This window comes from Brachyhypopomus gauderio, chromosome 1 (assembly GCF_052324685.1).
Source record: "Brachyhypopomus gauderio isolate BG-103 chromosome 1, BGAUD_0.2, whole genome shotgun sequence".
Taxonomy (NCBI): domain Eukaryota; kingdom Metazoa; phylum Chordata; class Actinopteri; order Gymnotiformes; family Hypopomidae; genus Brachyhypopomus; species Brachyhypopomus gauderio.
Genome location: NC_135211.1, coordinates 11,076,419 through 11,089,677, shown reverse-complemented (window position 1 = coordinate 11,089,677; position 13,259 = coordinate 11,076,419). Strand labels below are relative to the sequence as shown.

Below are 13,259 nucleotides of genomic sequence, written 5' to 3'. Positions count from 1 at the left end.
TCTTCTCCAAGACACCTTGCTGTGCACAAAGCGTGGCCAGTTATGCATTTACTGAGTCCAGATCTCAGGGAGTCCACAGAACCTCTATGCAAGTGAGCTTATTTGGAGCTGGTTCCTAAACTGTTTTCTCCTGGCTGGCTCGTAGGTGGTGAATCTGAAGAAGAAGATGAAGAAGAAGAAATACGTAAATTCTGGAACAGTGAGTCAAGCTATGGAATCTACTTACAACTCTATTCTGCTCCCACACACAAACAAATCCATGCAACAACACACACACGCCCACTCCCAAAAGTCTTTAATTATGATGGTGCCTTCTGCTCATTTATGTTGGGAGTGAAACAAAGGCATGTGACTTCTGTCTGTGAGAACACAGGCTTTCTGCATTCATTGGTATTTCCTTTCACACCCTTGCTAATTAAATGAGTAAAGCAACCTAAGGATTGGGTGCTTTTGATTTTCTTCCAGTGGATTTCTTGGAAAATATACAGTGTACATTGTTCATTGTGTTTAACAGATGGTGTAGGCTAAAGGCCATTCATAACCTCTGAGTGTGCATGTGGTGTGTGTTGTGTTGTGTGTGTGTGTGTGTGTGTGTGTGTGTGTGTGTGTGTGTGTGTGTGTGTGTGTGTGTGTTTGTGTTTGAGGGAGAAAGAGTAACATGTGGGTGGATGAAGGGTCTGAAAATGGATATGAAAGTGGAAATTTGTAGCTCAGCTAATATGACATGAGTGTACTACATAGACTGATGGTTCCAGCAAGGACGCCTCATTTTCTCTCCTGCAACATAAAAACTAAATCTGGCAGCATCCTCTAACTTTGCCTCCTCTTCTTGCTGCCATCAGTCATTGTCTTGTTCCTATTGCACAGAATGTAATATTGCAGGCAATTTTTGATATGGGAACATTATCTCTTATTCCATTTGTGAGAAAGTCACAATAAAACATTCCAAAAAAACATGCTGCCACAACCAATCAATTAAAATAATAATTGCACTCACAATTTAGACTCTGCAGTTTGCTAATTCACGAGATACCCACGTCCATTTAATTCTGCAGTCGCTTATCTGTGGTTATGGCAGCAAAACAAACATTTCAAACATCTGTAGTTATAATTAGTGCTTCTGAGCAAATAAATGGTAAATATTCACAGAAATGGCCCCTGAGCAATCCTATGGGGAATTCTCTTGGCATCGGGCTACAGGAAAGCCTTTGCAGTGAACCATTCTGTGGAACAGCAGGCATTTAAGTGTACTGTGAAGTATTGTGCAGCTTTCCTAGCTTTGTGCTAAATAGGAATGTTTACATAATTGTTTCTGTTTATCGTCATTGTTTACATTTTTGCAACTGTTACTGTTCATGTCCTCATACAGGTGACCCTGCTGTCATTCTCTGTGGAGTCAGAGTTCACATTCCTTGATTACATCAAAGGAGGGTGAGTAGAGATTATTTAAAAAGCATGCGGATGAGAATCTTTGCAGAGCACCTGAACCTGCAACATTGCCGTGTCCTGTTGTGTCCTGCCATGTTCCTGCTTACACGTCAACAGATGGGAGCAGCTGCTTATATTAACATTTCATAAATTGCGATTAAGACAGGATTATACAGGATAGCGGCACACCAATATTTAGTCCAGGACCTAATAAGCAGCTGGGTACCTGGCCTTATGTGTCCAAGTCATGGAACAGAATGTGACAGCAGGAGCCTTGTTTTATCGAAGCTGTACATCCCGGTGAAACCAGCGAGAGTGGTGATTGGCTAATTCTTTTAAGTGGCCTGACATTTTCCTGCGTGGATGGGGCGGGGCTCTCCTGTCATCCCGCCGAATGAATCAATTTGCCGTCGGCGCGTCTGAGGACGCTTGAGTGAACATTAGACGCCCCCTTTCCAAACTCGGATTGATTTCTGAGGAAAGCGTTTGGGCCTGGATGTTGTGTGACTGATATGTTTTGAAGTGGTCCTTTTTAAATACACTGCTTTTGAATGCTTGTGCTGAGAAAGAGATAGGTCACCTTCAGACACCCTGACAGCATGCCTGGAAAGAGAACTTTTGACAATTCTACGCAAGGTATAACAATCTTAACATGCAGCGCACCATTTGATTAATCACACATGATTTGAAAAGCAGGAAAAGGTGATTGCTTCCATGAGCAAGAATTGGAAAACATATTTACGGTTCTAGCTGATATTATAGTGTCCTTTTACAATAGCGTGCTGCAAGCAATAAACTTCACGTAGAATTCGGCTTATATCGGTGAAATTCTGTTTAGTCTCACGGTTGCTGTAGATAACAATCATGTCATGACTATGCAGTAGGCAGCGTAACATATTTAGTATGCAGTTCAGCAGGTGCATCTAACAAAAGGCAGCAGTATCTGATGCACATCGGTGAATGGCGTATAAATACCAGGCTAATGTATTAAGTGCATAATTGCGTTGCGAGGTGTCTGTTTTTAATGCAGGTAGGCCGAGCAGCATTTATCCTTGTCCTCCTATCATCTCTTGTCTCCTGCTCCATTTCCCATCTAAACCTGCAACTGTTTCTTTTTTCCCCGCACAAAGACAGCGATCGAGTCCTGTAGGTGTAGCAAAGAAAGCTGCTTGCAAAAGTGTCAATCCGTCACCCGTATTAACAGTTTTGTATTCCTGTCCTACAAAAAAACAAGCTCGGGCATGTAAAACATGATTTTTCCTCGATCTGTTTGACCTTAATGCCGAACGTCCTGCCATATGATGCATCTCCCTCTGAGGAGATGCAAATATCAGTGGTCTGCACCATTGAGCAGTCTGTTAGCCTTGCGTGTAATGTGAGGTGACACCTAGGCGAGCCCGTCGCTAGGGAGATGAAGGGAGGAGTCACACGGAGTTGGAGACATCACATGGCGAGAGAGACCCACCAGGAGAGCTCCCATCACAGGAGGAGTGTGTAAACAATAGAGCGCTTGGCTGTGAAGTCCTAGCAACATATGACACGCACCGTGGTACTGACGATACAAGCATGAGTGTACACTCACCTGTGTGTGTGAATGTGTGTGTGTGTGTGTTTGGGAAGGGTGGGGAGCATACACATTTGGTCATTCTTGGATTCTCTGCTTCCTGCACGATGATATTCGTTGTCTACATTGATTAGGCCCTTGCAGTAGCATTGGCCAAGGTGTGGAGAGCACGGAGTACATGGAGGACCCGGTGCTGCCCCAGAGCAGAGCGGGAGTGTGCATTTATTAGAGTGTGTGCGGCAAAGGAGGAGGCCAAGATGAGCCATGCCGACTCTGTGGTGGCCTAACAACGCCCTGCAGGACTGCTGATGGGAATCAAGCACGGCCTCGCTCGTGTGGCATCACAGAGTGGCGAAGTTGAACAGGAAACGGTAATGAGGAACGGGGCATCACCCTAGTGCATGAGCTCCTGTGGGGGGGGATTATGCAGTCACTGGTAGAAGGGTTCGCCCCCAACACCCCCCACCACCACCATCACCACCACCACCTTTCTCTCCGTTTCCCTTCGCACATACACACTCTCCATGCTGAGATGATCTCTCACGCTCTCTGTTTTCTGTGGTTGCACAGATGCACATGTCCGCCCACACACACACACACACACACACACACACACACACACACACACACACACACACACACACAAATATATATACATGAATTCCTGCAGGGATCTGAAATGAGCCTTCCTGCTGGCTGAGCAGCTATGTGGTCTGATTAAAAAGTGGTGGGGGGTGGTGGTGGGGAGGGGGGGGGGGTGCGGCAGTGGGGGGCTATGCTACGTCACCGGCAGCATTGCCACATGTGCACCAAACCCCTCAGTGATGTTTCTAGTAAAGGTTAAAGGACTCAGATTGCCCCTGTAGGAGTTGGACCCTAATGGGACCAGAACATGAAGAAGAAACAAAACATATGTACCATTAATGGAAGATTACAACCCTTAGCAATAGGCACTGGGCATGCCTTCAATCAAAGACCACTTTATTCACTGTTAGACTGTGTGTGTGTGTGTGTGTGTGTGTGTGTGTGTGTGTGTACACACCAGGAATTTAATAAAAATACGTGGCCCTTGGTCCAGAAGGACATAGCAGCCGTTGTGATGGTGCTATAGCACCTGAAACGCCCACTCCGTAGCTGAGGGTGCCTGCTTCTATGAGCCGTAATTGGACTGGATCTTTCACCTGCACACACACACGCACACTCACTCACTCACTCACTCACTCACACTCTCTCTCTCTCTCTCTCTCTCTCTCTGCATTCCACCTGATAAATGACGGCCCACTGCGGAGTGACACAAGCTTCCTCCTCCATCCCATCCATCACTGTTGGTCGCTGGGCCCACCGTCCTCAGACACCTCCACAGTGGAGAGCTCTGTAGTGCCCTGTGCTTGGTACAGAGTGCCCAGCGTTACTAACTCATTCCCTAGTGGATTTCCAGACCTTGGACAAGCCCCATGCTTGAAAAAATACTTCTGTTTATAGGTCCTCAGAGAACTGGTATTCTCTATATAAAATTCTAAGAGTATTAGGACCTTTTGAGCAATAGATGATGCTGTAGTGCATTCATGATATAGCCATCACAAGATCTTGAGTTCCAAACAACACATAGTTGCTTGGTTTATTATACAGTGTCCCTGTTTGTACAGTGTCACAATGGAACACTATTACCAGTCCAGTGCAGTCAGATGTGCTTCTCACAAATAGTTCTGTGTGTCATTAATAAGAAAGCAGTAGAACATAAGGGAGTGTTTTCCTGAATTACATCACGACTGTGATTTAGTCATAGATCATCACAGGACATTAATTATCCAAACCAAAGAAGAAACTTAGCATTAATCATTTTAATAGTGGTGGTTCCTTCTGCCAAAAAAGTAGAATTCTATTTGAATTATGTTAAAATTAAACAATAAGCAAACATGAAAGGAAAAAAAACACAAAATTAAGAATGAAAAGAGTTATTAGTGGTATTTGCTGTAGATTGTGAAGTTCTTCAGAGCTGCTCATTCCTCTGCATGCTCTTGGTCTTCTTAACCAATTTAACATGCTGTGTCAAAACTTTTGACAGGTAGTGTGTGTGTGTGTGTGTGTGTGTGTGTGTGTATATATATATACTCTATATTAAAATGGCTCATATGCGTGCTACCCAAGTAATGACTAAAAGTCAGTTTTTGAGATAGGGTTTCTTAATACAGAGGGTGCATTAGACCAGGGGTTCATCTCCTGTTTCCAAAATGCATCAATGACTGCTTGAGGAAGCTGTTCTACTTTGATACTTGAAGAAAAGAAACATGTTCAATAAAATGTACCCGTGTTCAACGGTTTGTTCAGTTAAACATTAAAATAGTACTGTAAGCCTACAAACTTTAAGAGGGCATATTCAGTCAAACATGAATTTGTAAGCCTACAATCTGTATATTAAAAGGGGTTGATAACATGTTTATTCAGCTAAACATGAGATTTGAAATGTAAGCCAACATTTAGTATTTTAACCTGTTTTCGGTGGCAGCGACTCTTCCCCTGGGCTGCATCAGTGCTTGACCCAGCGTCAGCAGCATTAGCAAACAGGTGCTTTACATTTAAATGGTACTTCAGACTGGTAGAACTCCTACAATAAACTAATTACTCTTTGCATAAGGTGCCAACAACTTTAGTCTCATCAATGTCTCCATTAGGAAGCTTCTTAAAATTAATTTTCCATGAAGCAAACCTGGCAGCTTCGTGGCTGCATCCATGTAAGCACAGGTATGATTTGTTGTGGGTGGTAATTCACAGGTTTGAAAACTCGTTGCCCCCTACTGTGCAATTTGGTTAGAAATACAACCGAGCTAAACTATCAAGGTGAATGTCATCAGTTTGCTTACCTATTCTGACCCAGTTCCCAACCCAACTTTAAGAATAGATTAACAGCGATATTTTTTGTATCACCCGATAAGAGTATCATATTATCGAATGACGTTAACGGCAATATATATATATATATATTAACGGCGGTCGTTAATTTGATACTCTTATCTAATCTATTCTTAAAGTTGGGTTGGGAACTCAAAATGGGTAAGCAAACTATGATGACTTTCAACTTGATAGTTTAGCTCGGCTGTTAATTACAAATCGTACATGTTTTTACATGGATGCAGCCACGAAGTCGCCAGGTTTGCTTCATGGAAAATTCATTTTAGGAACGTAAAATGTTACCGGAGCGGAGCTCGGAGAGGTCGTTTTCTGCATGGTCCTAGCATGGCGACTGCATTATTTCTGTGAAGACCACTTCTGGTCAGACTCCTCCAACAGTAGATGGTGTCCCTGGGTCCTGCTGGTTTATGTCAGTTGTGAGCTGATGACTCTGCTGGACATCTCCCCAAGCATGATGTGTTTTACATCTGCTGCAGTAGGTCTCCTTGGCCCACCGCTGCGTCTACACTTCTCAACGATGTCTGTTGCTTTGTGCTTCTTCAGAAGAGCTTGCACAGCATATCTTAATGCCCCAGTCTGCTTTCAAATCGTTGCCAGGGGGGGAAACCTTGCAGACCTGGTAGAACTACCTTGCCTTTTGTTGCTGTGCTCAGTCTTGTCATGATGTATGACCTTTCATGTGAAACCTCTACATGGTCCACGTCTTCCACAGCCTCACCTTCGTAGCAGACTTCCTCTGCTCCTCCTTTTCCTCTGCTCTTCCTTCCTGGCTGTTCCTAACCCAGCCTTAAGCCTCCAACACAGCTGTTTGTGTTTCAGCCAATGAGTGTGTTTCAACCTATATATGAAAATTATCATAATCACCTGCTTGGTATAATCAGTTAATCACACACTTGACTGTAATCCAACAAAATCCCTGACGTTGTGCAAGTGTACATATAAGAACTGATGTTGTTCTGAAGACAAAGGAAAGGGGCAGTCATGGCCTGGTGGTAGGGAACTGGTCTTGTGACCGGAGGGTCATGGGTTCGATTCCCAGACCTGAGGCCATGACTGGGGTGCCCTTGAGCACCCCATCACAATTGACAAAATAAAATAAACAAATTTGACAAAATAAAAATCACAATTGACAAAATATGGCACAAAAAAAAAGGACGGTCACACCAAATGTTGATTTGTTCTAGATTTCTCTATTGATCTTTCATTTTGCAGTTTATTAATTGACAAAATGAAACTATTAACACTATTTTTAACAGCATTTTTTTTAGCATTTTTTCCACACCTGAAGATGGCATGGTTTTGTTACACACTCTGAATAGGTATTTGTATAGTCAGGTATGGTAAAATCATTAACAGCTGTTGGAAGGTCATTCCACCCTCTCACATATGGGTCTGTAGTCATTTATCAGACAGGTCCGATATCTGCATGCCATCCAACCCATAATATTGAATTGTGGGAATGGTGTTTTAATACATGCATGAATACAGAAAGGGCTTTGCAAATCACATGACTTTTCATGAATTAATAAAGGAGATAATTACTATCCAGGTTACAAATGGGCAAGAGTCTTGGTATTAGCCAGGGATTTGAAAGGTTAATGCAATTTTCTCCCCTTTTCATTACAAATGTATTAGTTCTCTTTTTGCTTTTTGTTCCCAGCTCTTACCCTTTGAATCTCTAAGGGTCTCCTGTCCTGTATTTTTCTTCTTTAAGTTTCATCTTGCATGACTAATATGAAAGATTAACGCTGCACACATTCCATCATTTTAAAAACTGTTTTAAGATTCCTCCTTAAGTGCTTGATCACGATTTGCTTTGCATTATGACTCTGCTAAAAGAAATATTATGTATTTTGGAAAACGTGCAATTAATTTTTAATGTACACCTGTCCTGGGCTTCTTAGGTTATTGAATCAGCCATGAGAAGAGATGTTTCAGTGCAGCTCTGTGAAGATTTGACATATTGCAGTAGATACTGTGTTTTGTCCCAGGGTTTTCTGAAGCTCCTTTACTGCAGTAAACATATGGCTGAGACATAGTGTGGTTGAAGTTGCTTGTGAAACGTCTGATGTTTAAAGCTTCAGAATGGATGCGGCACGTTTAAGTTCTGCCTCAGCGTGCTCTCAAATTTCAGATCCGTAACACCAAGACTGCTGCTTTCAAAACACAATACAGTGTAGTTACAATCCACCATCTCACCATCCAGTTACTTTTTGTATTTGCTATATTTTGGCGGGGTGAGGGGTTGGGTGATATTTAAAGTAGCCTACAATCCACAATGCATTAGTGCGTCCATGTAGCCAGCATGACTGTCTTGAATCTGGTTCCAATGGGGGGGTAGTGGTCTACATTTAGCCTGCCATTTCAGCACCTCTAGACCTTAATAATACAATCTGAATTATATTAGCCCTCACATGTAGCGTGGGAAGCCATAAGTGGGTGTGGTTATAGGAAATGCAGGTTGGGGGGTGAGAGTAAAGTGAAAGTGGGATCACTGGTGGCAGGGACTGTCGACACAGCCCTTCCCAGTCTGCAGTGGTCTGTTGCTGACGCACAGTAAACCAGTAATGTGAGTTCAGTGGAATCACCGAGCCCATTCATCCCAATTAATCCGTGCAGCTGGAGCTGATGCTAACCGTTGCTTAGCAGACGTGTGTGTGTGTGTGTGTGTGTGTGTGTGTGTGTGTGTGTGTGTGTGTGTGTGTGTGTGTGTGTGCGTGTGCGTGTGCGTGTGCATGTGTATGTGCATCTGTCTGTGTATGTGGCACATGCGTAAGCATAGGTGTATATCTGTCTGGGCTCAGAATTGGTGGGTTCAGTTTTGCTGACACTTTTTTTTGTCTTGCATTGCTCCCCAGGACCCAGATCAATTTCACAGTGGCCATTGATTTCACCGCCTCTAACGGTAAGTGATTAATTGATTAAACAAAAAGTAGCCAATAAACTGAGAAAAGGTTGAGGACTTCCAAAACTCCTTAACTAGTTTTTAAAATATATATATATAAAGCGGAGCCTCTTAACACCATGATTCTTCCACTCAGCAGAGTTTGGTCTAATGGCTATGAATGGCTGGACCCCTGCTCAGCCAGGTTGAACAGAACACCAATCTGGGACTCTCAGTACGTCCTGGGGGCAGCCAGGTAGAGAATAGTCTGCAGAATGGCTGAATGACACCAGCTGCTAATGAATGTGGTCCCCTGTCGCATGGAAAGATTTACTTACTGCAATTAGGAATAATTACTGCACTTCTGAAAGCACTATTAAGAATTCAAACCTAATGTGGTCCAACCAAGAAGGTGTGTTAGTGAGCATGAAGATGTGAGGTAGGACGTGTGGCTGTGGTTCAGGGGGATTTGTTGAGCATGGTTGCCTGTGGTACTTCATTGCTATTTTGAGTTTATTTGTAGCAGTTCAACAAAACAATGCCGGCTGGCAGTTCGTGTGCCTTTGAACTGTTGGAACTCTCCACACTCAATAACACAGCGAGAAGCACGTCAATAGCCTCCCAGCAGGCCAGGATGCACTAAATGCACTTCTTACCTATTAAGTTGTAAACACAGACAACAGCATTGTTGTAGGTGTGATTAGTATTTGAATTTGAACCCTTATATAAGGTAAGGCAAGTTTGTTTACGTCACACTTTTCATACACAGTGGCAAATAGAGAATGATTGAATGATAAACAATTTATTTAAACAACAGAACAATAAATACAAATAAACTAATTCTAGAAGTGCTAAAAGAGTTCCAAGCGATGAAAAAATAATAAAAGAAAAAAGAACTAAAAGTACATTACAGTAGTGAAAATGAAATACTAAAGTGTAGTCCATCAGGAGCTGAAAGAACTGTGTTTAACTGAGCTGAAACCATTGTCAAAGAAGAACATTCTTAATACAGGTTTCACACTGCCGGGGCTCTTCTCAACTATTTCCATTATAAAACAGCATAATAGCTAAACGCTGCCTCTCCATAATTATTCTTGACCTTGGGCAGGACTAACTGATTAGTTCCTACTGATCTGAGAGTTCTGGTCAGATCATATCACTGTTGCATTTCAGACAGAGACCCTTGGACCTACACCATTAAGCAATTTATAGTCCAGTTGTAATACTTTAGAGCACATATGTCAAAATCAAGGCCCGCGGGCCAGATCCGGCCCGCGAATTGATTATCTATGGCCCCCTGGATTATATTTAATTACTATTAGAACCGGCCCGCAGGCCACAGCCGCCCGCTGGTGTTTTGCACGCACAAACACTACATTCCCCACAATGCAACGGTAGCCCGCGAAGTCACTGCAGCGCACACAAGCGGCGAGGGTCCGCTCGGCGAAAATGACGTAATCGCAGTGGCTCTGGCGGTGGGCGAGGGAGTCGCGCGCTGTGATTCGCGAGGTCGTGCACCTCTCGAATTTTGTAACTTTGCGCGCACCAGCACGTTAAACTTAATTAAGTTAAATATTTATACATTTATTTGAAATGATTCGAAATAATTCGCTTTTTATTCACATTATTTAATAGTTTAAATAATAGTTTATTTTCAAAACGCCCAATCTTAACGTCTTCACATTCTCTCATGTTTCGTCCTGGAAGAGGCTCGTATTTGTTAACTGTTCAGTCAGATAGATATATGTTGTGAAACGAAGTAGTTACAATTTCAAGCATTTTCAAGTACTTTAGCATAAATTCCAGCACTTTTAATACCTTTATTACTTTATTCATTTAATGTACCGTACAGAACATGTTTTCTTTGAAGGAAGTTTGTTTTTATCTGTTTGCTTGTTGAAAAATGTTTTCACTTGAAATTACTGACAGATCCATAAGAAAATATTGCTTTATTCATTTAAGCATTAAATAATATACACTGTGTTGGGTCTTGGTTCAATAGGCTATGTGCAATCATTTCAGTATGTTTTAATAAACATTGAACCAGTCCGGCCCTTGGCTTGTAGCAAATTTGGTTTTTTGGCCCTTGGTGCATTTGACTTTGACATACCTGCTTTAGAGTGATTGATTCTTCAACAACAAACTAAAGATTATCTTTTAGTGAGTCTAGTTAGGAGATCATTACACGAATCAATCGTGTTAAAAATAAAAATATGGATGAGCTTGTCTAGGTCTGGTTTAATTGATATCATTGTTATCGATGTGATACAATGCTGATTTAGATATGATATCTAAAAGTGAGATCAGCCCCAATACTAACTGTGTATGTAGTCTTGGGGACCTGTAGGTAGTTCACATGTTTACTTTTCAGCTCTCCAACATACCTTAGCCTGGTAATCAAGAGCTGACCAAGTGATTTGTTGTATGTGGAGCTAGAACTAAAGACCTGGAGGAGCCGTAAGTCCCCACGGACTGACCGTCAACCTCTGCTTAAGTGAAGCATTGGTTGCATCCAACCAGATGTGTCAGGGCATGGAAAAAGCCTTTCACCAAGACCCGTGTCATTCTTCCACTGTAGTATAACACTAATGCTGATCTCTAGGTAATCCATCCCAATCCACATCCCTCCACTACATGAACCCGTACCAGATGAACGCCTATGCCATGGCGTTGAAGGCCGTGGGGGAGATCATCCAGGACTACGACAGTGATAAGATGTTCCCGGCACTGGGCTTTGGGGCCAAGCTACCACCTGATGGACGCGTGTCCCATGAATTTCCCCTGGTGAGTTGGTGGGCCACCATGTCCACATGTCCTTTCTTCTGAAGCCAAGACGGATTCCTCTGTGACCAGTCCATTACTTTGTTTCCATTTTACCAACATAAACAACCCCAATCCTTGTTCTTCTATGTTGGATATTCAAAAACTATGTCTGTCCTAACAATGTGTGTGAGCGAAATATGCTGTATTTTCCCCTGGTTAGTAATGCTTGCTCAGAGGGAGATTATGGCTTTGGCATCTCTTGCTAGTCCAACACAGCCAAAAGTCTAAATTGATCAGAGCCTCTGTTTCTGTTTCTACTCCCTCTCTCTTGAATTCAGAAGCTGCAGTGTCTGTCAGCACATGATAGACTCCAAACCAAAACCACACGAGAGAGAGAGAGAGAGAGAGAGAGAGAGAGAGAGAGAGAGAGAGAGAGAGAGAGAGAGAGAGAGTGTGTATGTGTGTGTGTGTATGTGTGTGTGTGTGTGTGTGTGTGTGACGTGTGTGTGTGTGTGACGTGTGTGTGTTTTGTCTGGAAACTTTGTGTACTTTACTACAATATTTAATATCTCTATGTATCTCTATGCTGCATTTACAATATTTAATATCTATGTATCTCTATGCTGCAGAGACGCTATAGGTCACATCTCAGTTCAATATGGATTCATGATGACAAACAACAGTATGATCTATTTCAAGTGTTTTTTTTAGTTAATGTTGATGGTTAAGGCTTGAGAACCCAAAATCATTATCTCAGAAAACTAGAATATTATATAAGACAAACTGAAAAAAAAAAGATTTTTAATTCAGAAATGTTGACCTACTGTAAAGTATGTACAGTAAAGGCACTCAATACTCCTGAATATAATATACGTCAGTCCTGAGTTACGATGTTTTGTGGTTACGACACATCTACAATTTAATGTACAGTATGTACGTATGTTCCAACTTACACCGAAAATCGGTTTACGGCGCAATATATGAAAAGCAAAAGTATTCGCTCACCCATCCAAATGATCGGAGTCAGGTGTTCCAGTTACTTCCATGGCCACAGGTGTATAAAATTAAGCACCTAGGCATGCAGACTGTTTTTACAAACATTTGTGAAAGAATGGGTCGCTCTCAGGACCTCAGTGAATTCCAACAAATCCAGTCATGTTTTCTCGCTCCTAAATATTCCACAGTCAATTGTCAGCTATATTATCAGAAAATGGAAGTGTTTGGGAACAACAGCAACTCAGCCATGAAGTGGTAGGCCACATAAACTGACGGAGCAGGGTCAGCGGATGCTGAAGCGCATAGTGTGAAGAGGTCGCAAACTTTCTGATGAAAATCAATACAGACATCCAAACTTCATGTGGCTTTCAGATTAGCTCAAGAACAGTGTGCAGAGAGCTTCATGGAGTGGGATTCCATGGTCAAGCAGCTGCATCCAAGCCAAACATCACCAAGCGCGATGCAAAGCATTGGGTGCAGTGGTGTAAAGCACGGCGCCACTGGACTTTAGAGCAATGGAGGTGTGTTCTCTGGAGTGACGAATCATGCTTCTCCATCTGGCAGTCTGATGGACGAGTTTGGGTTTGGCGGTTGCCAGAAGAACAGTACTTGTCTGACTGCATTGTGCCAAGTGTAAAGTTTGGTGGAGGGGGGATTATGGTGTGGGGTTGTTTTTCAGGAGCTGTGCTTGGCCCCTTAGTTTCATTGAAAGGA

General features: G+C 42.6%; 1 protein-coding gene across 4 annotated transcripts in view; it reads left to right on the top strand.

Annotated features, from left to right (window-relative positions):
• Window positions 1-13,259, top strand: part of cpne5b (copine Vb) — a 78,290-nt gene that overhangs the window by 53,631 nt on the left and 11,400 nt on the right. For all 4 annotated transcript variants that reach the window (XM_076992886.1, XM_076992877.1, XM_076993012.1 and 1 more), the window contains 4 exons: window positions 146-199; window positions 1,370-1,431; window positions 8,761-8,807; window positions 11,389-11,570. In XM_076992886.1, coding sequence (XP_076849001.1) covers window positions 146-199; window positions 1,370-1,431; window positions 8,761-8,807; window positions 11,389-11,570 — 345 coding nt within the window. The remainder of the gene's footprint in view (window positions 1-145; window positions 200-1,369; window positions 1,432-8,760; window positions 8,808-11,388; window positions 11,571-13,259) is intronic.